This window comes from Monodelphis domestica, chromosome 3, assembly GCF_027887165.1.
Source record: "Monodelphis domestica isolate mMonDom1 chromosome 3, mMonDom1.pri, whole genome shotgun sequence".
Lineage (NCBI taxonomy): Eukaryota > Metazoa > Chordata > Mammalia > Didelphimorphia > Didelphidae > Monodelphis > Monodelphis domestica.
The window spans coordinates 381,628,932-381,654,781 of NC_077229.1; the positions used below are offsets into that span (position 1 = coordinate 381,628,932).

The 25,850-nt window shown below is 32.5% G+C and overlaps 1 protein-coding gene across 13 annotated transcripts in view; it reads left to right on the plus strand.

Annotated features, from left to right (window-relative positions):
* CTNND2 (catenin delta 2) overlaps positions 1-25,850 on the plus strand; it is a 1,175,163-nt gene that overhangs the window by 722,939 nt on the left and 426,374 nt on the right. For all 13 annotated transcript variants that reach the window (XM_001364153.4, XM_016431422.2, XM_016431423.2 and 10 more), the window contains one exon: positions 10,785-11,037. In XM_001364153.4, the coding sequence (XP_001364190.2) occupies positions 10,785-11,037 (253 nt within the window). The remainder of the gene's footprint in view (positions 1-10,784; positions 11,038-25,850) is intronic.

The window sequence follows — 25,850 nt, forward strand, 5'->3', positions numbered from 1 at the left end:
CACAAAGCAACTTACTTGGAATTATCTGAGCCAAAGGGTAGAACGAATGATATAAATACCCAGGCAATTTTTGGTTTCACAGTTAAGGGAAAAAAACATATTGAAGTGTAATTTTTAAAATATTTTAAAAGTCTACAAGTTTACGAATTTTCCTCTTTACTATAAATTTTGGATATTTATTAACCAAATAAATTATTGTTTGTTTCTTGCCTATAATTTCTATAGAACTGCTATATCCAAAGTAATATAATAAAATTTATTATAGAGAGACTATTCCAGAGCTTCCCTGTAGTCCTTATTAGTTTTCTTGGCTGTATTCAGCAGAATGCTAATTAGCACTGGACTCCAATTTAATCTAAAATGTGATGATAAGCTACCTGCTCTACCTGGATATTTGCTGTTATGCTAACAGTAAGATACAACTCCACAGACTACTGGCATTGAACAGATCTTTAATGATGAATTAAAAATGGTTTTGGTATAAGGTAAAAAGTATTATATACTTAGTTAATCTAAAGTACACTATAATACGGATATTACATGGAGCCCCATAATAAAGGACATATAGAAGCTTCATTTCAAATAGATAAATGCCTTTCTGAGGTTGAAGGAAATTAACATTGAATGCTAATGGAAACTTGTTGAAAACATTCAGTTTATATTTATTGGGGGGAAAGGGGGAACCTATCAGTGTAAACAGTATGAATAAGAAAAAATAAAGGTATTGTTTCATGATTCATCACATTCAATTAGTATTGTAAAAAGGAACCACTGAAGGCTTTTTAATTGGAATTCACCCCAAGTACACTGGAATCTTTTGCTATAGTGTCAATGCATTGTAATATATATCATTCCAAAGTTGCAATTTCAAGGATATCTCTATTCCGAGGAGAAGTTAGGAGGACCATTAATGAATAGAAGCAATTTACATCATCCAAGATTCAAAAATGAAAATATTTCTGTAGTTCTTATCACAGCCTATGGAATTTAAGTCATTGTGGATATATAATGAAGGAAAATTAATGCACAATAAATGCTAGGCAAAGAATTGAGTACATCATGGATGACCCTTGGATACAGCAGATGAGATATTTAATATTTTAGGCAATTGTTGTTTAGTAGATAGAAGCCTGGCCTCACAGCTAGGAAACATTGTTGTCAAGTCCTTATTCTGTTGCTTCCAGAATGTGCCACCCTGAGCATTTGATCTCTCAATGCAATAAGAGCCTTTTTGAAACTATGAGCTGCAAAGCATGTACTGAAGGTTAGAGGAAATTCTCTCACCTGGGAGTTCCCCACATAAATGAAATCACTGAGCCAATCCATATTTGTATCTCTATATTTTATCAAAAGAAATAATGACCAGCAGTTAGCTGGTAGGGAGACAGAGATCAATAGACTAATTTAGTATTCTAAGAAATAAATTAGGAATAATTTTGGAAATAACCAAAGAAAGATGCACAGGAATATAGCCAGGATAACATAAGCTAATCTTCACCCTCAGATTGCACATTTTGCCAACAACAAAAATTAATGATCAGTTGATAGGACTTATTACATTACCTATTTGATTTGTCACAAATATAACGAAAACTTAGAAAAAACACAAACAGCAAACAATTTTTGTTTCCTTTTAAAACTTTGCTTTTAACCTACTGGAATCTACCTGATACATACACTGCCTAACTTTTAATAATTGAACAAATTCACACATTTAAGAAAGGCTCTATGGCACAAAGGAAAGTGCTCTAGACCAAGAATCAGTAGGCTTATATTCTTTCTCTTGGACAAAGTACTTATTCTCTCTGAATTTTTTGGTAATATGTACTTTTATCTTTCTTAACAGTATTATAAAGGTTTTATTGGGATCAAATGAGAAAAGTGAAATTTAAATTTCTAATGTCTTCTCTTTTTTCTCTTTTCTTCCTATCAGTCAATTTGACCCTATTAGACAAAAAACACTTATTTTATTTTATTTTAAATTTTGTCATCTACAAAATGAAAATCATACATGCATTACATACCCCAAAAGATCACTATAAAGAAGGTATGTTATTTTTAGCATAAGTATATATCATTTTTATGTTTTGCAGTTAGCTAGGACTGAATATATCCACATTCTAAAATCTCATTTTTTAAAAGAAACTAAGGCCTAGAAGGGTTTACTATTTGCCTAAAGTTAAATGGATAATGATAGGTAGCAGAGGTAGGATTTAAAACTAGTCTAACTCCAAGGCCAGTGATCTTTGCACTAAACCATGCAGCCTTTTATATTAATTTCTAAATAATTAAGAGACTTCACAATGTCTAGTACTTAGACAGAGCAAACCATAAGCCAAAAAACCAATTAGGAAAAAATCTAATTTTTAATATGACTGTTTAAATGCCTTTTTATCTGCCTTTCTGTCATAGAGAGCTAAGAAATATCCTTCAATTTCCATTTTAGGACCTCTGTCTCTCTCCTTGCCTTTGCACCTTTCTTTAAAAAAAAAAACAAAAAAAAACTCTTAGCTTCCATCTTAGAATTAATACTGTGTCTTGGTTCCAAGACAGAAGAGCAGTAAGGGCTAGGCAATGGGGGTTAAGTGACTTGCCCACAGTCAGGCAGCTAGGAAGTGTCTGAAATTAAATTTGAACCTAGAACCTTTGTCTCTAGACCTGACTCTCAATCCACCAAGCCTCTTAGCTGTCCCTGCCTTTATATCTTTCTATGACGGCTGTTTGAATGGTTCTATTCAATTGTTTTCTTTTGGGTTTCCAGAATTCATTCCAGTTTGGGAAATTTAGAATTCTTATTTTATTCTCTTATACATACACTGGTCTAGGTTTTTAGTCCTTATGGACATTCCCATTCTGTGATAACATATGCCCTAACTTATCTAGTCCCCTACTTTTAAACAGAGGATTCGAATGTGTATTTTTCCTGGTTGAACCAAAGAATATATAAATATGAAATATGAGAAATATATAAATAAAAAGTAGAAAGTTGAGGAAATAGAATTAAGGTGACTTGCCCAAGAGGTATTTCAAGGAAAAACTGAAATTAACATGCAGCCCTCAAGAATGTCAGTGCATTATTTTTCCCTACTGTATCAGAACACCCCACTAAATTAAAGATGTCTACTACAGAATTCATATTATACTTTGCATTCTTTGGTTATAACTTTTATGTTTCCACAAACTTATCTCATCTGTTTCCATAGTAAGCAGTTTATATGTACATATTCACAAGTAATTGCTTTTTGAATAGCTTCCATTACTGTTTTCATAATGAACAATTATATGGTGGTGGTATATTTCCACAGAACTTTAATAATATGTGACCATATAGTTAATGGCATCACTAGCCATTTTTTTCTGAATGGAAATTCCATGTAAAAAAACAGTCACAGTTTACTCCCTTTATTTGATAATCATTATATTATGTATACGTCATCAAGAGGCTGAATTTTTAATCTCTTATGAAATGTGCTACAAAATGAAAATTCTTATTGTTCTTATTTTCCCACAAATATTTATGCTTTTTTGAAGACCAGAAAAATGTAGGATGAATTTTTTAATATCTTCGTCACTTCAACATTCATTGTTAAGAAGGCTTATTTACATAATAGTTGTAGTAATGAAGATAATTAAATGGTGAAAAATATATTATGGTTCCTCCTGATAGTCTTATTCAAAGGCCCACATTATGCATGATCCTTGCTATAGCATTCCATATATTTTAATATAATGGGGAAAGGAAGAAGTGTAAATGTTGCTGAAGTCTTGAAAGTTGGAACCCCCTTTTCATGTCTCTTCTTGGCTTTAAACTTAAAAAATTATAAACAAACTTGAAATAATGTTCTCTGTATAATAAATAGTGAGCTATGATCTCTCTTTCCAGAAGAGCTTTTGGATGGCTTTCTCTTTAATCATGTAATTAGCCATTTAGAGAAAAATGGAAATAAGCCAAATTCATCCACTTTTTTCAGAAATTCAGATATTAAGACGATAAACAGCAAAGAAAGGTTATAAGATTTGTTTTAAGTAAACATGTGGATGGAAAATAAATTCATGTTCTTATTACCAAGTTTACATATTAATTTATATAAAGATACCATTCACATTTTCCTTAAGTCCCAATGCCCATTTTTGGATCATCTAAAAGTAACAGAGCCCAAATATGTTACCTAATAGACAATGGAATGGATATGCCTTTTGAACCCTAAGCCTTCTTATTTTTCTTGGCTCCAGAAAGAATATAAACACATGTAGAACCTTCCTAACCTTCTAACAAATCACCTATGTTCTTTCTTTGTAGCTTATAGTCTTACAGAGTTACCTGGAACCTCTTAGCCAATACACCAAGACATGAGCACATCTTCCTGGCATCAAAGACAGTTCTCTATCCAGTATGCCACAATGAATTATGTGCATAGATCCATCTATTTATAAATCATTAATTATGTAGATTTAGGGCTGGAAGGAACCATAGAGTCCTCACATGGTAAGGAAAAAAACTGTACCTGGACTTAAGAAGTCTTGGACCTGAGCACCATCAAGGCCACTATTATTGTTCTGGCAAATCTCTCAGACTCTAAGTTCAGAGAAGGTCCTAATCTTTATTGTTAGAGGGAAATTTCTCTTCTGGGACTTCTCTATTTTAATGAAATCACATTCTGTCCTTCCACCCAGCTATATAAAATGTGTCATTTTTATTGATATAGTCGTGATATATAAAATAGACTTAATATTATTTTAAAATCTTTCTGCCCCTGTAATCTATTTCCTTAGCATTATTTTTGAGTTAAGTGCCCAAATTCCTAAATTAATAAATGTTTTTATTCCCTTAGCATTACTTGAATGTATTCTAATAGCTAATTTTTTATAAATTTCCCTTTTGCTTATAGCTAGTCTAATATTCAACCAGGCACCTACCATCACTGAGGAGGACTTTCCACATTTTTAAAGTATATTCTCTCTCTCTAATATATAATTTAAAGAATATAACTCCAACTTTCCCCAATTTCCTTTTGATTTATAGTTGCAAATAAGGTAAAAAGATATTTTGTGGAGGATTGTTGAAAAAAGGCAGCAGTTGTTTTCCTTGTGAAGGGCTTGCTGTTTTAATATCTAGATGGGAAGAGAGTTAACAAAGATTATTAAATAGAGAAGGAAAGGTATATTTGAAGAAAATAAAGAGATAAGTGAGATATTTATTGTGGTGAATAAAGACCATCCATCTAAAATGTTTGCTATGTACATGCAATGAATATTTAAGGAACAGTTTTAAAAGACAAGAGAAATTTAGGTAAGAATATATAGAATTCAAATAGGACCAAATGTATTGAAGAGTGAAAACTAAACAAAAAGGTTCTTGTAAAAGAAAAAAAAAAGGACCAGACCTCAGTAATGAAGCATATTGTCATAGCATGAACAATCCAAACCAAGTAACAATGGGAAAGCAACAGTTTGTTTCCAATATTCATTTCTTTTTATGCCTTTCTAAAACTCCCTAGTTCTATATATCTTATTCAGTTTGAGATGTCTTGTGATCTCAACATTATTGTCTTCTTTATTTGCATGTAATCATCTTTTATTTTTATCTTTCTAGCTTTATGTGTGCATTAACTGATATTTGTGTAATCCATTATTTTAACTATACTATGAATATTAAAAAGCCATTTTGAATTTTTGCCTGAAAAAGGAGTACATGATTCCTCCTCCAGCTTTTTCTTTAATCTCTGACCTTATTTGTAGGTAACATCTATAAATGCTCCCTTCTGACATTGATGGCATTTATATTTGTCATTATTTTTCATCAGAAAGCATTATATCATTATGGAAAATCCCTTTCACTGAAATATCAGTTGTCTTCAAGCTCTTGTCTTTTAGATTTGCCTGAGGTATTGAGACATTAGATATATTACCCATGGTTGCAGATAGTATATATATCAAAGTCAGGTCTTAAACAGAGGGGATAGTCCTCAATATCCCATGTTGCCTCTCAGTTAAAAAAAAATGGATTCTGAAATAATCCCTTCAGCATATTACTCATCATATCCCCCTACAATAGTCCTGATTCATTGATATGACCTGAAAGGAAATTGTATGACCACCGACTAATTGTATAGTCTTGACATATTTTCTAAATGCAATAATATAGTGGTTAATAGAATCAAAATTATTGATAAAAGGATATAATCTGTTCTATTGATTGTCCAGTTCTGAAATGTGATGAGTCTAGTTTTTTTAGCTAGAGTCATTCCTTTATTTTTGGAATCAATATATAAATACATGTATAAATGTATATTTCCCATTACATAAACTTGTTTAGAAATTAGCATTCCTGAAGACCTTAACTAGTGTATCTTTCCTCCATCAATCCTCCTGAAGTTCTGAAAAATGTTACATACTTAAATAACATTAAATTACATTAACATGAGGGCTTTGAAATTAGACTACTTCATGAATACTGAAATTTTTTCCTAATTCAATTTCTACATTTCTTCTTGCTCATATCATTTTTTAAAATAAAGTCAAAAGTAAGTCCTTCCAGTGTATTGGTTATAACTTTCCCTTCACTATTTAATAAATTAAAAACTATTACCTTTTTATGCCTTAATGTTTTTAAGGAGTGTTATTCTATCATTTCTTTCTCAATCTTCCTTAGATAATTGGATCCCCATTCTCTGCCTTAACTTTCTGGTGTAACCCCCTTAAAAGTCATTAATATTGTTCTGTAGCTCTCCCTGGTAATTTAATCTAGCTTCTGCTCTGTGTGTGTATGCATGTATGTGTGTCTGTGTATCTGCGTGTGTGCTATGTTCACTAGTGTTTCAGTTCTGTAAGTATTTTGTTCAGTCAATGAAATTTTTCCTACTACTTGCTTTCTTTCAATATAGAAATGGGTTTGCCCAATATTTTTATATTAGCTCTAACATTCTTTAGCTTACACCTGCTTGTCTAAGATATTTCCATTTAATTCCACAAATGTTGAAATCCATGTAATTGGCCTATTTTTAATTGTTTTGTTTATCCTTTTGACTTAGAATTCAACATGTTCAGTTCCTCTGTATTTGCAAGTATTTAGTCCAGAGAAATTGTCCTTTCCCTCCACTTTTTTAACCAGGAATTTGTGCCATACTAAGAACAAGACAAATCAAACATCATTTATCAAGCATCAGAGTGCCACTTGCTGTACTAAGCCATGATGATACAAAGAAAGGGCAAACAAACAAACAAGTCCTTGCTCTCAAACAGCTCACCATCTAATGGGGGAGCCAACATGCAAACAGCTATGTATGGACAAGCTCTATATGAAATAAATCAGAGACAATCTGAGATAACACATATGACAGTTTATAAGTTGTTTTGATTTTCTAGCAGATGGTTAGCTAACAAATATAGCAGCATTAAGAAACACAGAGGGATCCTTGCCAACATCACAAATGCAGTTTAGCACTACAAGAAGGATCAGAATTTAAGAATATCTCAAAGGACCAAGCAAATCCTATATGTACTATCTTCTCTGGTATTTCTCAGCGTAAATGCAGACCTTTTGTTTTCTAAGACTAAGCTTCCCTGCCTTTCTGTTTTGAACAATTTACACATGGAGATTTACATGAATAAACAAATACAATGGAATCTCAAGTTTTACTTGAACATATTTCAGCCATGGCAGCTAATCAAATGAGAGGCAGCTTGGAGTTCAGAAAGTCGACCTTCAAGTCTTCTGCCCAGGCACACATGAGATGGATGAAATACACAAGGCCCCCCTCAAGACCTGTCTTTAAGACTTGGTTATAGACAAATTGCTCATCAGAATTGATGCAGGAAGTTTCCAGACCAAGAATTTATCTACTTATGAAATTACATCGGTATGGACCTGAAATATAAAAAAGAACCCAACCAAATAGAATCAGAGCCCTTAGTAAAGACTTTTGCATTTTATATAATCTTAGGAATGAGAGAATACCTCTATTTATACGTTCATAGAGTTGACATCTGTGGCATATATATATATGTGTGTGTGCATATTTATTTGCTAGATACCCTGATCATTTTATAAAATCTACATTAAATGTTAATAAAATAGTTTTAGCCTTCAAAAAGCTTGCAATTTATTCCACCATTCATTAATCCAATAATATACAAAAGTTCTAAATCTAATATTATAATAACATACAATCATAAGTTCCTATTAAAAGGAACCCTTTCATTCTAAAAGTGGCATGGCATTTAGCAGATGTCGCACCAAACTTGGAAAATGGAGACGTGTTCATATCCTGATTAAATACTTAACTAGCAGAATTCTCATAGGCAAGTCATATAACTTTTCAGGGCCTCATTTTTTCTCATTTGTAAAATAAGGATAATTATAATTATACTACCTACCTCACAGGTTTGTTGTGAGGAAAATATTTTGGCAATCATATCATTTTTATGAAGAAAAAAATAATTATTCCTTTGAATGCAGATATAACTTTTTTCCTAAAAAATTAGCATGTTTGAACAAAAAATAACACAAGTATGTAATATGTCCCTATTTTGCCTTTGGTTTGCTGGCTAGCTCATCTTGATTTCCTTAAAAATTGAGTTATTGTCTAGCTGCCTTTTTGTTTTTTGGTCCTAACAAATTAAATTTAGACTCTCCTGTTTTTGTGAACTCTCATTATTATTTACATGCTCAAAAATTATAATACTCATTACTATTACAATTTATGAATATACACTAACTCTATGATATGTTAGTATTATAGGGATAATATAAATCTCTAAATAAAGTCATGTAGTAATAAATAAGTCCATACCAACAAACTTTTATTGGTCCAAACAAATTACTTTGAAATATAAAATGTAAAATAATTCTTGCTTACTTAATTAAATGGTACCCCCCAAGGACTGTAAGAAAGACAGCTTTTCTTCTTACACGTGTTTTATAGCTTTGGCTTTAGCACTGCAATATTCATTTTTTCCTTTTTGGAAATTCCTGAGTTGATGCATAGGATATGGCAGGAAGTAGTTATACTTCTTTGCACTTGCAGACTCATCTGCAGGATTAGTTGAACCTGTTTTGTTCTTTCCTTTTCACCTTTATATCATCTGGATTGAATCTCCCTATATTTCGCACCATAGTTTTGTCATTGTAACATAATTTCATTTTGTTTTAATTTGACACATGTTCCTAATAATCAAAGGAGAGAACAACAAGCTTTGGCCAATCATCTTTAGCAGGTGACACTACTTAGCATTTCATGGAAGTCAGGCATGATTTATAATGGGGTTTTAATGACACTGTAATGTAACTACCTCACTATAATTGATCTCGTCTTGACACTATTGGCTACATTGTTATCTAGGAAGCCAGAAAGTAAATGTGTTGTCTATCTTAATGACACTATGAACCATGATGTACTTTGGCAGTACATAGACCTATCAGACATGGTTTAGATGAAGGTGGCTACTTTGTTCTCATAAATGGAGTAAAAGTGATGTTACTCTATGCCCTTCTAACCTCATTTTAAAAATATTCAGAGACTTTGTTTATTACTTAATAGTTTTAGGTAGTATTCTTTCATAGATTACCTTTAATTAATTTAGATAAATAAGAAGGAATGTAGTTCATGAGGAAAGTATCTAAAACTATAATGCTAAAATATTAAAAAGAAGAGTTAAAAAACAAAATACTCAATTCATCATTATATTAATATATTCTCCCTTCACCACTCCTGTGGACAGAATAAATAGGGTAATTTGGAACAAATATGTGTGGGGGAAAAGAAAGAAAAATCTTACAAAATTGTGTAGCAGTGATTCCAATTATATTCACTGTGGAGTGTATGTACATGTACATACATGTACATATGAACAATATGGTATATAAGATACAACAAAACAGGTTTGAATCCTGCGGATGGGTCTGTAAGAAAAGAGAAGTACAACTACTTCCTGCTGCATCTTTCACATCAGTTCAGGGATTTCCAAAAAGGAAAAACGAATATTGTAGTGCCAAAGCTAAAGTTATAAAGCATGTTTAAGAAGAAAATATATTATTTTCCTTTTAGTGGTATGATATTTCTTTATGTATTATTAATTCTTAGAAGCATTTACTATAACTCCTTCCTACTTCCCCATCAAAAGAACAATTTTTTAAAATTGAAAAATAGAACTCTTGTGCCAATTATGTATAGAGCACCAAAACAAAATTCCCACATTGACCATGTTCAAAAATATCTATTATCCTATTAATTTTGAAAATGCCTACGCAACCTCCCTGAATAATTTGTAACTATTTTAAGTGTGAAATTTAGAATCTTAATAGGTTGTCTTAACATTTTTTTATAGGTAAGCAAATTCCCCACTTGGACTTACTCAAAAGGAGACAAGAGGGGAGGGTCTCTCTTCCCCTACCACCCCCACTTGTTTCTTTTATAGCGTAGCTTTATGGTGATTGTTCATGGTTCTTTACGAGATATTAAACCAATTTATACATACTATATATATATATATATATATGTATATATTGTGTTCTGGTTTTGTGAACAATTTTCATTTCCCTTAAGTCACCACCATAGATTAAGAATTTTCCCCCCTCAGTTGCTACATGTATTCTTTAGTGGCTCACTACTTAAAATTGTATTGAATAATATTAGACTAATTGATTTCAAATATGACAGTTTCTTTTTTTATTTTTTTCAAACCCCTTTTTTTATGTGTGTATTTTTTCCTCTGCCTAGACCTGGTTAACCATTTCTGTGAACAGGTCCTCAATTTTTTACTTTGTCCCTACTTTCCTGTCGTAGCCCCATCTTCCCCTGGTGTCGACTCCGTACCCTTACAGCGCACAGGCAGTCAGCACGGCACACAGAACGCAGCATCGACCTTCCAGAGGGCCAGTTACGCTGCAGGCCCAGCCTCCAATTACGCAGACCCCTACCGACAGCTGCAGTATTGTCCTTCTGTCGAGTCACCATACAGCAAATCTGGGCCTGCCATCCCACCTGAAGGGACTTTGGCTAGGTCACCTTCCATTGATAGCATTCAGAAAGATCCCAGGTGGGTGAAAACTTCTTTTATTTTTTTCTTACATTAGATAGCAGAATAAAAGGTTTCTGACTTTTACCTATAATATTATTTTTTTACTTGTGTCTTATATTGATTTATTTTGTTCTATGGCTCAATGGTTAGGTTATAGTCTAGAATGTTTAGAAAATTTGCATATGGAATCTACTGTCCTTTACAATAAAACTTGAAAGAAAACCTAATATTATTATGCTTAGAATTTCTAAATGTGTAATCCTTTTGAGCTAGTAATAAGAAATAGAACCTTTCTGCCTGATTTAATGGTAGGGAATACTGGTTGGTTGCATCTGAGGACCTGGTCTCATATGTTAGATGTTTGCATTTAATTGATTTGTAAGATCTCCCTCCGCTTTTTAAAAGTGGACTCTTCGGTGGCCCTTGGTGAGTTTCCTGTCATGATTTAGCTGAAGAATTATAGTAGCATAGTGAAAACCAAGGCAATTCTGATTACTCTAGTGCTTTCAAACCTCTGCATCTGACAGCAAATCTCAAGGATTAAATTGTCCGAGCTTAATACAACCATGAAAAGTATTCATTAAAGAAGATGTTGTTAATAGGTTCTTCTTTTCCTCACCAACAGTAGCAAAGCAACCAGTGATGCTTCACTTCCAAAGTTGAAATTGTTTCATTGTATAGTTAAACAATGTTTTATTCATATTCTCTTGATTTATGCAGATAGAGCTACCATAAATATATGTCTCCATCTGTGAATACTATAGCTATGTCACATTTCCAGTATTTTTATGGAAAGACATGTAGCTTGAGTATATGAGAGTATACTTAAAATTCATCCAAAGAAAATTTAACTGATAGAGTATAGGAGTGCAGATGTACTGTGATGTGGGGTTTGCATATATTTCACACAGAAAGAAATCATATCCAGTAGCGTGCAAATGTTAAGATGGGTAATTTTATGGCCTGCTTTGAGATAGCTACTTGAGTACCATTCATACCCACTTTGAAGAATCCATATTAAATTGAATGTTCAATATTACCTTGCCTCTGTTGTGTAATCAAAATAAATGCTGATACCATGAATAATAAAAAGGCAATTATTAATCCACTATAAGGGGCCCTAATACTATAATTTTTCAACTGCAAATGTCAGCCACCACATATTTAGTCCTCAGTGTGTTAAAAATACTTAAGTAATATGCCACTAATAAACAAAAACCTTTTGTAAAAAAGATCTATCTCAATCTTGTTTTTGAAGTCTTATTCTGATTACCTACAAAAAGGTGAAATTGTACAGAACTGGAATTTAATGCTATAGGAAATTCCCATTGAGGAATCAACTTCTATCAATGCAGAGAAGCACTTTCTCTCTAACTCATGATAATTTATTATAAGTAGATAGAAAAATTGAAGAAGTAAAATGAATCTGAAGCATCATGGACTATAGTTAGAATAATCATTTCATAATAAAAGATCTTAAGAGAAATTAAGTTATTTATTGTTTTAAAAAAGAAAAAGTTTCATCTTAAATGAAATGAGTTTAAAATATTTGTATCAAATATTGTATAAAAAGAAACCAAACTTCTGAAAAACATATTTCTGCAGTATTTTCAGATCACATCTAGAGTATTGTATTCAGTTGTACATGCTACATTTTAGTGCAACCTGAGGTTCAAACCACTTGTCTAGTTACTACCCCTTTGTGGAAATTAAGAGACAGAGAATATTCAGTTGATAAGGCCAACTAGGATGTTGAGAAGCATTATGTGGATGTCACATAATTCATCTGTTGAGAGTGTGTTGAGGGAGGGGTGATCATGGAACAAGTGATTAGGTGATTTTCCTTAATGTCACTTGACAAAATGTAATTCTGTCCAAGATATATCCAATATAAATCAATATTTATAGCTGAGAAACTGAAGTATAAAGAGTTCTTGCAGTGTGTTAATAATTGTTCTTATATTATTTATGGTAATATCATTTATTTTTAATTAATAACAAAGGGAAGATAATATTGAACATTAAATAGTAACCAAGAGAGTGACTTGATCCTCAGGTTACTCTGAACTATAAAGAGGAAAGTTAAGACAAAAAAAGTATTAAGACCTTAAAGTTGTATTTATACTTTCTTATTCTTGATTTTATTACATCATATTTGGTAGAATCATGAGGCAGCCAAACACAAGAGTATGTCTGCTCTACTATTATAGGAGAAATATCTTGTAACAATTGTTCTCAGATTGTATCTTTACAAATGCCTTTGCTTTTTGTGTTCTCTGGTTAGAGGTAAACATATCAAGAGGGGTTAATAGACTATATAGTATTAGGAGTAGACATCCACAGAGTATCTTGTTTCCACAGTAGAAGAATCAAGAATGATTCTAAAGTCTTGAATCCAGGGATTTGGAAGAAAATAATGTTATTCCTTCCATTGCAGGTTAGCTTCTAAAGAGTTGGGTATTAAGCAGTGTTCTACGCTGTACTTAATAAATGCATCAAATAAAAATAAAAGGTAATTAATTTTAGTGTGATTATAAGATGAGTTGTATATGAGAGTACTTATATTCAAGACATTGAAATATAGGACATTACATTCAAGGCATGCAATAGAATGAGTTAATGAAAAAAATTAAAGATAAAATTTGAGGTTCTAAAGTCTGAGGCATCCTGGTGTGCTGGAGATTTGACTGGTTTTTTTTTTTTTCCTACATAAGGAAAAAGTTGCCACTTCAATATTCCTTAAGATAATTTCATGCCTGAGTTTTATGGTAATAGCAGTTATCTTATTTTTAATCCTTTTTGGTTAATCCTCTTTTTTGGATGTTGTTAATTCCTGATACACACTTCTGAAAAGTAATTTATCAAATATCAATATGGGAAAATGATTTCGCTTACTGCAACTGCGATTTGCTTGTTTCATTTGAAGTAGATTTATTGAAACCAATATCTTTGTCAGAAACTCAAAGGAAAATAAATACATTAGTTGTTTTTTTTAAAACAAATTTGATCATGGTATACAAAATTGGATTTTAACAATTATTTTATGTAGTGTTTTATTACATATATTTTTGTTCTTTTGGAAAGACTTTGTATTCTAATTATTTAAGGAACTATATATTATATATATCTATACACATTTTATATAACTCTGCTAGACTTATTTTGTTATAGAATGATTTCACTGATTTCTAGGTGAAGAAAAGCCATGAAGCTTACCCAGCAGCCCATTATAAGCATGTAATTTGTTTATAAATTACATACTTAGAAAATAAACTACTATTTTTAAAAGTGACAAAGAAAGGAAAACTAAAAAAAAAAAACCCTTACCTTCTCTCTTAGAATCAATACTAAGTATAAGTTCCAAGGCTGGAGTGAGGTAAGGGTAATTGGGGTTAAGTGGCTTGCCCAGTATCGCAGAGGTAAGAAATATCTGAGGTTATATTTGAACTCAAGATCTTCCATCTCTAGGCCTGGCTGTCTATCCACTGAGCCAACTAGCTGCCCCAAAGGGAAGACTTTTTAAAACACCTGAGATTATCTTCTATTAACTCTGTATATATTTTGTTAGTACAAATTTATTTGCATATTGTCTCATTTGGAATGTGAGCTCCTTGGGGACAGGAACTCCATTTTTGAATTCTTTTTTTTTTATTTTCAGCATATTACATATTGCCTGGCACATAGTAAATAATTATTAAGTTCATGATAAATGACTCATTAATAATTTCAGAGAGGCATCATTTTAAAGTAGCTTATATGTTACTTTATTTGAAATAAATTAATAGATAAAAGAGCAAAGTCAGTTTTTTGCCTAATATTTTCCTTTTGAGAGATCAGTTGTATGCCTGAGAATATATGCATCAAATTGTCTTTGCTTACCTGTGAAGAATTAGAAGAAAAAGTTTTCTCAGTATTTCACGTCCTTAGTCTCCAGAGAGAAAATCTCTGAAGAGTCATAAACTCCCAATAAATTCCTTGGGATGTCTAGGTAACTCCTCCCACATTTGTTTTCTTTTGGCAATATTCTTTAAAATGTATTTGTATATGGAAGATTGTGCTGTGATATAGGAGAGATATTTTCCACACCCCACTACCACTGCAATAGTCATTGAATGTGAAGTAGCACAACTTTACTCTCAGTCTGCCCACCTGGCCACAGAGTAAGATAGCCACAAAATTGTGCCACTGTATGCAGAAGTTACATTCCTAAATGTCATCTTCAGTGACATCATTTGAAACATACCATATTAATTGATTGACCTTCAATCAGCTATGAGTGATGCCACATGGACTGAAACTAACTAAAGGTGTTTCATGCTTCCACAAGAAGTTTCATTCTTAAGGAATAAAGAGGAGCATTACAAAGGGTCATAGAAAGATGTGTGCTATTTATGAATAGGCTAAAAATATGGAACCAACCAGGAATTCTGATGAAGAATAGTTATTAAGGATATAACCAAAGAATTATATGACATAAAAATTAGATGAGTCTGTAATATGCCAAGAATAAGGGATAACAAATGGACGTCCAGAATGCTCTGTGATGCCCTTAACAATGGGTAGAATCCTGGGAGGATTTTTAGGAAGATGTAATGAGAGTCATTCATGATAGAAAGGCAAAGATGGGATTCAAGCTCAGTCTCTGGAGGGAACATTCAAATTGATGAGAACACAGATCTATTTGAGAAGTGACTTCACACTTCTGGTTAGGAGTGGAATGAGATCTCTAACAGTACATTCAATCTCTAAATCTTTTGAAGCCTACAGTGAAGTGTTCTAACCCCTTCCACTTCAAAATATGATTGAGGCTATATTTCTGGGCTCCTTTCCCCAAAATTATTAGCACAGAGTATATGAGTAAATAGTTATTTGAGAGAGGCAACCTATCTTAGTAGATAGTGGAATGAACTTGGATCTAGGAAGACCTGGGCTTGAATCCTGTCTCAACTATTCATTACCAAACTGACCATGAACAAGTCATTTAGTCTTTCTAAATCTTAATTTCTTCAGCTGTGACAATGAACATCTCCTTCACAGTCTACTTCTGAGTTTCATATGAAAAAATAAAATTCTGTTAAATCACCTTGTAAATCTTAAAGCTCTATATAAATGTGAGCTATTTAACTGTAATTGCTTGCTAAAACAAATATTTAAATGCATCACAGTAACTCACTATCCAAAGGACTTCTAGCAATTAAAATGAACAAAAAAAATTCGTCTGGAATGTTAATTCTATGTTATCCAATGTTAATTCTAACAGATGGGTTTGTGCTGAGCTCTCCATCTTGCTTGCCTATTTCCAAATGCTGTAGGTTAAGCATGGTTCATGAATCAATTGTTTCCCTGCAGGGATAATTGACAGTATAACAGAAATCATATTCACCGGAATAACATGGGCCACAGAATACTTTGTAGAAAAGACAGCATTCAGTATATTTGTCCTCCAAACTTCTCTTTTGTGCATTTACTCACCTCCATATTTCATTAGCATTATTATCATTTTCTGTATTAAAAAAATTAAAAGTTTGTTTTATCAACTTAAAAAATCTCAGTAGATGTATATTGAAAGATGAACATAGAGATGAAAATTAGCAAAGCACCATTTAAAAAATAATTGTGGGAACCTTGACAGGTTCACTTCTTGGTATAGGTTGGTTCCTCCTACCCTTAACTTTAATATGCATCAACATACAGATGTTTTCAAGTAACTAAAATGGTGCTAAGCAGTAGCATGAAATAGTAAGAAGAGGCCTGAATTGTATGTTAAAAGACTTATCTCTACTTTTGTTAGGTTCTTTTCCTGTCTAAAACTAATTAGCTGTTCCTTTGGTCATGTTCCTTCACTTTTCTGGACATTACTATGTTCATAAAATAAAGTTGACCCCTTCCATTTCTATCTTACTATTACACATGTGCTAGTTCTTTATCCAGCCTTCCTTTCTCCTAGCTGTTCATTTTATTTTTAAGCCCACTAACATATTCAACTATATCCAAAAGAGCTTAATTTCTTCTTATCTTCTTAGCACAAAAGTATTCCATTCTTGAAAACTTTATGTATTTACACACCAAAACAAAATAATTGTAATAAAGGAGAGAGAATATAACTGTCTAAACTTGTGTTACATAATTTCTAACACTTGTCAGTATCTTCATCTTGGTTTTTCAATTTGCTTGTTCCAGAAACCAGTTGTTGGTTTTATTGTAAGTAGGCTCTACTTCCTTTGCTTAATTTTCAGCCTTTGATTGATAAGGAATAGTGAGCATTTAAGTGCTTGCTATAGGACAGAGTCTTGTACTGTTTGATGGCCAGTTTGTTACTTGTTAAAATTTTAATTTATTTTCACTGAATGTCTCAGACATTGGAATTCATTAATTTAACTAAACATTTTTATAATAATAAATTGCATTATTGAATTGAATTATTGCTCATGATACTCTGACAGCCTGACAAATGAGGGCACTTGAGATATTTATATATTGAAGATGAAGCTTAACACAGGGTAGGACTTGACAGTTTATTTAATTTTCTCAAAATAATACTGACATTCATATCACTGTATTTTACAAAATGCTTTACATATATCATTTGATTCTCACAATGTAATTCGAGGTAGCTGCTATTAAGCCCCAATTTATAGTTAAAGAAACTGAATATCAGACAAATTAATTTACTTGTTCATAATTAAATAATTACAGAATATCTGAAACAAAATTTGAACATGAATCTTTCTACTTTCAAGCCCAGCACAATATCTAAGTCAATTCAATAAACATTATACTGGGCATTATACTAAGCACTGGGGCTACAGTTAATAAAAAGCAAGACATTTCCTGCCCTCAGTAAGCAAAGCAAAACAGAAAAGGTGGCAGGAAAGTGAAGGGTGGGCTTGGGGACACCAAGAGGCATCCAGTTCAGAAGCATATCGTTCCATGAATTGAAACCAAGGAGGGCAGCAACTGTAAAGTGGAATGATCTGGGCATCCAGTTTCTGCCCTCTTTAAAAGAAGACATTGTCAGGAGTTTGGTATGCTGTTCGCTGGCCCTCTGTTCAGAGGAGAGGAGAGGCTGAGGAAGGTAGAGTCAATCAAGGCTTGATTCAGCAGCATAGTGCGAGTTTAGAAGCAATGAGTTTATCCCTAGAGGAGCATCTAGTTCAGTGTAATTTAAACTAAACAAGGCAGCAGATTCACCAAACTAAAATGTCTATCAAAAGATTCTATAGGAGTATAAAATAGTTTTTTAAGTCTTCATGATCATCAACAACCATAATACCTGACATATTGTGTATTTGACAAAATGTTTTATATGAATTATTTCATTCATTTATCCTTCCTTTTCTAAATGATTTGGCAAAGATCAAGGATCGAGTTTAGAGTCTAGACTAGGTTAAAAAAAAAACACTCATGTTCTTTCCCACAGTTCTTCTCAGGAAGTTTCAATCTACTTTTCTGTGGTCATTTCGGGGCAGCTGTTTGTGAAACTAAGATCCTAAAAGTTCCATTAAAATCAATTTAGTTCCATTACTTTGGAAAGTACTCTGGGCCTTCATATACTAACTCTGTTTAAGATTTTTGCCATGCAGTAGTGTTACAGTTAAAATTATATTATTTTCAAAGCCCCTGAGGGAGAACAGTAATTACTTTTCAGTATTGCCTAAGATATAGTTTCTAAGGGAAATTTTACTTTTTTCAGTGAAATTTTTAATTTATTTGGGGTATACATGTGTACATGATCGAACTGTGATTTCACACTTATGGTGAACTTCTAGATAAGGAAAATCCCTTTAACAATGCTGACCAGCAATCAATCTACAGTTTATGGTATTAAAAGTATTCATAATACTGAGAGATAAAATGATTTCTCATGATCAAATAGCCATTATGTGCCAAAAGCCAGATCTGTACATATATTGATAAACTGGAGCCTGTCAAGAAGAGAACAAGGAGATTATCTCGGCTGGAGAAGGATTTGGAATTCATGGCATTTGAGGATTGGTTGAAAGAATGGAGCATGTTTATTTGGAGATACTTTTACTTGGCTATTTTCAAATTTTTGAAGGATTTGATGGAGAAGAAGCATCAAACTTATTCCATTGGGTTCCATAGGGCAGAATCAGAATGGGTAAAAATTGAAATGAAGCAAATTTAGGTTTGAGGTCAAGAATATTTTCCTAACAAAAAGAGATTTACCAAAGTGAAATGAACTGTCTAGAGCAGTGGAGGATCACCCACCTTTTAGAGGTCTTCAAAGCCATAGGTAGAGAACTCAAACTCAGTCCAAATTTAGCCTCAGATACTTACTATCTTTGTTATCCTATGCAAGTCACTCAACCTTTGTCTCAATTCCTTCATCCATAAAATGGGGTGGCAATAATACCTAGCTCACAGTGTATGAGGACCAATTGAGATAGTAAGTATAAAGAATTTTATAAACCTTGAATTGCCATATTAATCCTAATTTTTATCATTATTAGGATGATAGTATTGATGATGATTTACTCTTAGCAAAAATATTATTTGGTGTATAATTTAGGCTAGTTGATGAAAACTTGAATTTGGTCATACTGCAAATCCAAATTTGTTCTGAAATTTTGCATCTTCAGAAATGTTATTTAAAAATTAATGATGATATATTAATAATTTATTTAAATCAAAGGATTTTCATTCTAGATAATTTATGGGTGTGTGATTTATATGTTAATGGAATAGCCAATAATCTAATTTTTTAGTATATTATTTAACTGAAATTTCTCCAGCCTCTTTCCAATAAAATCCATCATTCAATTCCAAACTTCCCCTGAGACTTATTTCTGTTATTTTATGGGGAAGAAAGAAAAAAACAACAATTTCAATTCAGTTTGACAAATGTCATTGTATGCAGTACATTGTGTTAAACAGTGAGAGGTAAAGATATAAAATATGATATCTGTCTTCACAGAATTTAGTCTAATAGGAAAACAGCACAAGAGTATTGGCAGAGAGCTTTCTGGATCACAGTAAGTGAAGAAGGTGTGGATAGTAGTTATCAGGAAGAGATGATAGAATGGAACATGCCCCTACTTTGAGAAACTTTTTTCTCCCTTTACTTTTTCTTTTTTTAAATGACTTTGCTAAAAAGAAAAAAAAAAGCTGTCTCCTTATCATACAGGTGGGAAGTGTGTTTGCAGTTATGAGCTGGCCCTACTTTGATGGCCAACAAGAACTTCCATCATCTGTTCCAATTTTGACCTTCCTAAAGCAACCCAATAACCTTTGGGGAGGAGAGAGGTAGTGAGGCTTGCTATATTAACATTCAACTTAGTGCATCCACCTTATGGGTTTGTGCCACTGCTTCTTAGAACTAACTCCAGAAAAATCCACCTGCTTCAGCTTCTCTGGCAGCAGGGATTACAAGCCTTTGCCACCACACCTGGTTCCTCCACTTTTTATTGTTTTTTGCTATTATACAGAACTTCTTGGGGGAAAAGATACTATGAGATAGCCTAATTTGCAATCATTTGACTTTAAAATCAAATCAACATTAAATGAAAACTACCTGATACCTTTTTCTTAACAGCCTAGGTATAAGTCAACAGAGAAACTGATTGTGCCAGCTACTGCATAATTCAACCTTAATGTCCTGAGGCATTCCTGCTGTGCTTTCTGCCTTCAAAGTCAAAGTTCCATTTCATTACCTCTGCTGGGGTTAATCTCCCACCACACTGAGGATGAAGGCAGTAATTTAGTGCCTTCAGAGCTTCTAAATCAGAAGCCTTTCATTGCACTATAAAGGAACAAGCAGACAGAAAAGCTCCCATTTCCACCATGAGTCCTTCCTCAGAACTCCTGTTTTCTGCCTCTTCTCCCAACAAAGAAGTCTCTTTCCCCTTTCAAAACAAGCCCTTTTTTAATATTGGGAAGGAACTCATTAAGATAAAGTGGCAATTAACACGCACACTATAGCAAAAGTGCTTATGAGATTAGAGAGCAGCAAATCTAAAACATGGACTCTTACAGATAGCTAAAATGGTTCTGCAGGGGTCTTTACAATATATTTGTTATGCTTTGTTTAGAAGATTATTGTCACATTAACAGATTGATATTTACTCATGAGTTGATTTGCAAGAAATGGGGGAAACATGCAGTATTGTGAAAATGGCTATTAGGAACACCATTAATACATGGGTGTGTTAAATCAGTCTGCACACACTCACTATGTTAATGTCTATCTATTTCTATATAATGTCTATGTGTAAATTGGCTGGATCCTGGACTTTCTCTAATTTTTATATTTTCCCCAAAGAGAATAAGGAAATTTCTATTAAGTCTGATTATTTGACCTCTTTGAGCTTTGATATTATTGGGACCATTATTTAATTATGGTGCCATAAAGCAAAATGGACAACATGCAATTGTATTCTTATATGCATATGTGTTTAAAACAGGCACATATATGGAAATCAACATATCAACCATTGCAAATGTCTATACTCTCCACCAGTATGAAATTCTTAGCTCTTTTATTTTAGCACATCCATATTAACTCATCACAGGTGTTCCATTTTCAGAAACTTATATTTAATGCATAATCTATAAACTATATTGTCTATCTAAATTTAGAAGTCTCCATGGTTACAAAGATTTCTTTGTGATATAGTGGGAAAAGTATTGACTTTCATTTCAGAATAACTCAATTTGAATCCTGTTTCTGTTTCTTATTAGCTAAGTGGCCTTGGGTAAGTCACATCATGTCCCATAACCAACATTTTCTCATTAGTAAAATAAGCTGTTTGGACTACTAAATAATTTAGAAGAGTGGCTTATAGTAGGAGGTTCACTAATTTATTTTTAAGATGTTTTGAGAACTATATTTCAACATAATGTTTCCTTTGCAACCCTATGGATTTTATTTTAGGCAATTAAAAACAATATTCTAATAAAGGATTCATAAGCTCCACCATATTCCAGAAGAATACATAGCAACAAAGTTTTTAATAACCTCTAAACTACAAAATCCTTTTCAGTTCAAATATGCCATTGTCCTATTGTCTTTTACTAAATGCAATTTTATTATTTATATTTGTCATTTATAAAAATAACATGTTACTCATGTTTATCATTTATATAACATTCATTATTATGATTACATATTATTACTGTCATTTATTATATATAATTATATGAATTATATTATTTAAAAATAACAATATCTATAGAGCTTTAAATTTTATGCTCTTTTAATGCTCTTTAAATTTTATGCTCTTTTTCAACTGACTTGAACTTCAACAAAATGATACTACAGGTAATATTATTCCCATTTTACAGATGTATAAGTAGCAGAATTTAAGTATTAAATATATTCTCAATCTTTCTCTAGCCCAGGCTGACTCTCCAAAAGTTTATGAAAGAAATAAAACAGTAGTTTATGTTTTTAAAATAACTAAGTATACAATAACAATAACCAGAAATTTTCTTTGATACTTTAAAAAACAGAATTGTTTTTTTTTCTTCTCTAGGTTTGGAAATATATATATATATATAATCAGGATATATATTCCTACAAGTCTATATGCTATCAGTATACTTTGATAATATATGGATATTTCTGCCTTTTTGGTACATTTTATCAAACATATTCCTTTTCTTCTACTAGAGGGAACAAAGTGAAGCTTATAAGTTGCATATGTCAGAATATCAGAACATACACAATAGTATACACAATAGGAAAATATACAAATGAATTCTGTTGCCAATAGACACAGTGGCTCAATAGTAAGGTTTTAATTTGATTTTGTAACTAGCAAAATGAATGCCAACATTCTGCTAATCAGCAGGTGGAATGTTAAAGAAGTGCACCAACTGTTGTAAATGCTTAAGCAGTTTGGATACTCTGGGAAAGGAATGTTCAAATAAATTGAGGAATTAGAGAAGGCTTTCAGTATGGCCTCACTTATGTCACCGGTTATTCAAGGACACAAAGAAATTTACCTTAAGTGGTTGCTTTAAGATGAATGGAACTGTTAAAAGTCATTCAAGTGGAACTCATTAGTAATAAGACCATGCACAGAATGTTTTTGTTAAAAAAACAGCAACAACTTTCTAAATAGTTATAAATGGAGGGAGGATGGCTCCCAACTCGGCTTTAGCTTTCCCCAAACAGGATAGTGGTATGATCAAATGAGACACCATCATGAATAACAAGTTTAAAACCTTCACACAGCAAATTTGTTGTAATTTAGAACGCTGATCAATACTCGTAATTGACATTTTTTTTAAATAAAGGAAAGCTTCAAGTGGCTCAAGAAATAACTTGAATTCATGAACTTTTTTCATGAATCCATGAGTATTCATAAATTAGTTTCTATTTTAATTAATAACACACTAGAGTTGAATAATTTTGGTATTTTTAATTTATCACTGCATTGCTTCCTTAACTGGGACCAGTTAAAACCTTATTCAATGTTGAAAATGGGAATTCTTTTTCTGAAAAAAATCAATAAGTGCTAAGATTTACCAAATTTTCCTTTTCTGGCCCTTATATAATAGATTGCCCATTAATGTGCACATGGGATAACATTCTGTAGTCTATTTAGAGATACCATTAAATCACAAAGAGTAGTAAAAGACCACTGAGCTCATCTATTTCAATTCTCTTTATTTTACAAATGACGAAATTGAGACCCAGTTAGGTCAATTAAATGACTTGTCTACGGTCACAGAGGTATACATCAGAAGCAGAAATTGAATCCAATTCTTCTAACTCTAAAGTTAGGGATTATCTCCCTCTCCTATGCTGGCAGCTTCCGAGAACTTGGGGCCACCTTTCTCTTACTCTTAAGAATAGAACTTTATCAGATGTACAATGCAGTATAAAGTTTAAATGAAAGATTGCATTTTCCTTCAATAATCAGATCACAGGTGTTCCTACTTCCTATCCCCTTTAAATATTACCCTAAAAGCATAAGTTTCCCCATAAAATATTTCATGCTGTACCTATTATGTGGCTTTACTATTAGACAAGAAGCCAGAATTAATTTGTCATTGGAGTTATTGTAGTCCTCACTATGAGGTAGTGTTGACCTGATCACTACTCTGTGTATGTCCCTATGCCAAAACACAGAACTTGTTAGTGTAACTGGGTGCTTGAATTTTTGTTTTTGCTCTTCTGCCTTTCCAGGCTTTGTATAATTACATAAGTCTGTTTATTGGAAATACTGAAAAACAATCAGGTTTGAGAGTAGGGAATGCGAAACTATATAGTCACTTAAAGTTCAGGGTAAAATCCCCGTTGAGTAAAATTGTAATCCTCTTCCCCATCCCCTTGTCTTCCCTGATTTGTGAAATGTAAGAGTTTAAACGCTACTGGCTTATCATGTTACCCTGGGTACTTCCCTGTGGCCATGACATAAATTGATTATAGGTTGGAGGTTCTAGAAATTCATCACTGACAAGCTTCTCAGGAGTCAGAATGAATTTGGTTGTTTTTTTTTTTGTCCATTTTTTACTAATTCTTACTGGGTCAATTTTGTTTCATTTTATCTTGTAGTGGAGGAGGGGAAGGGCACATTTGCAATTAAAGCAGTTATTTCATTTTGCTTGCATAGATTTTAACCAGAATTTATTTCATTTTTCCCCAAATGACCTCTGTTGTTAGATTTCATCTTCATTTCAATTTACCCCCATTTTTACTCTTCCAAAATAATAATCCCAGAATGTTTCCTCATTTTCTAACCTAATTAATGACAAGATATCATATCCAAAGGTAAGTTTGCTGATTTTTTCAAAAGATGAGCTTTCATTCCTTTTATATTCAGTGAGATGGTATTTTATAACATTTTCATTTCATTTAACTTTTCCTTCATTAAAAGCAAAAGGAATAATCACAACCTAGGTATTGTACTCTTCCTTGGTCTGGCAAATATCCCAGAATATACTCTAGAGGCAGGAATTTCCCCCAAATACCACTTCCAGTTGGCCTCAAGACCATGAGCTTGGAACTCTGACTACTTTTTTCCAATAATGATTCTGTAATGTGGCAAAAGGTACTCTTTGATGGTACTATACTCTTAATGGCATTATGACTAGATTACATTTGAAGTTCACAGATTTTCTTGATTTAAACATAAACCTTTTTTGAGTTTTCATGTATAAGAGCACAAGCATGTCAAAATGGGCTGCGGGAAAGCATTGGGTTGAGATCAGAAGACTTAAATTCAAGTTCGATTCATTACTAGCTCTGAGAGTTTGGGAAGGTAATAAAATCCTGTAATGTCATGCAAACCCTAAAGATCATCCAGTCCAGTTAGTGAATTGGCACAGTAGATAGAATACTGGACCTAGTCATGATTACCCGAGTTCAAATCAAGCCTCAGACACTTACTAACTGTGTCTCCCTGGGAAAATTACTTATTCTCACTGTCTGTCTCAGTTTTGACAACTCTTAAAATATAATAATAGCATGTATTCCGCAGAGTTGTCTTGAGGATAAACTGAAATAATATTTGTAAAGCAAATAACACACTACCTTGCACATAATAGGTATCAAATAAAGCCTAGTTTACTTATCTTATTTTTTAAAATGAGGAAACTGATAACCATAGAAGTTGGTATAAATTAAAATGTTTATAGAAGAAGATGTAAGTTATCTTTACTTAAAGCACAGTCATTTCTTTTCTCTGAGACTCACTTTCCTTATCTTTAACCCATACCCTCCTCTCATAATTCTGAGAAACCCACTGGATTAGGAGTATGTATTCAAATTCTGTCCACAAAACAGGGACTCTTTTTGAGCACCATCTTGCAACCTCATTAGGAAAATGAATATTCTAATAATACTTGAATTAACCCAACAC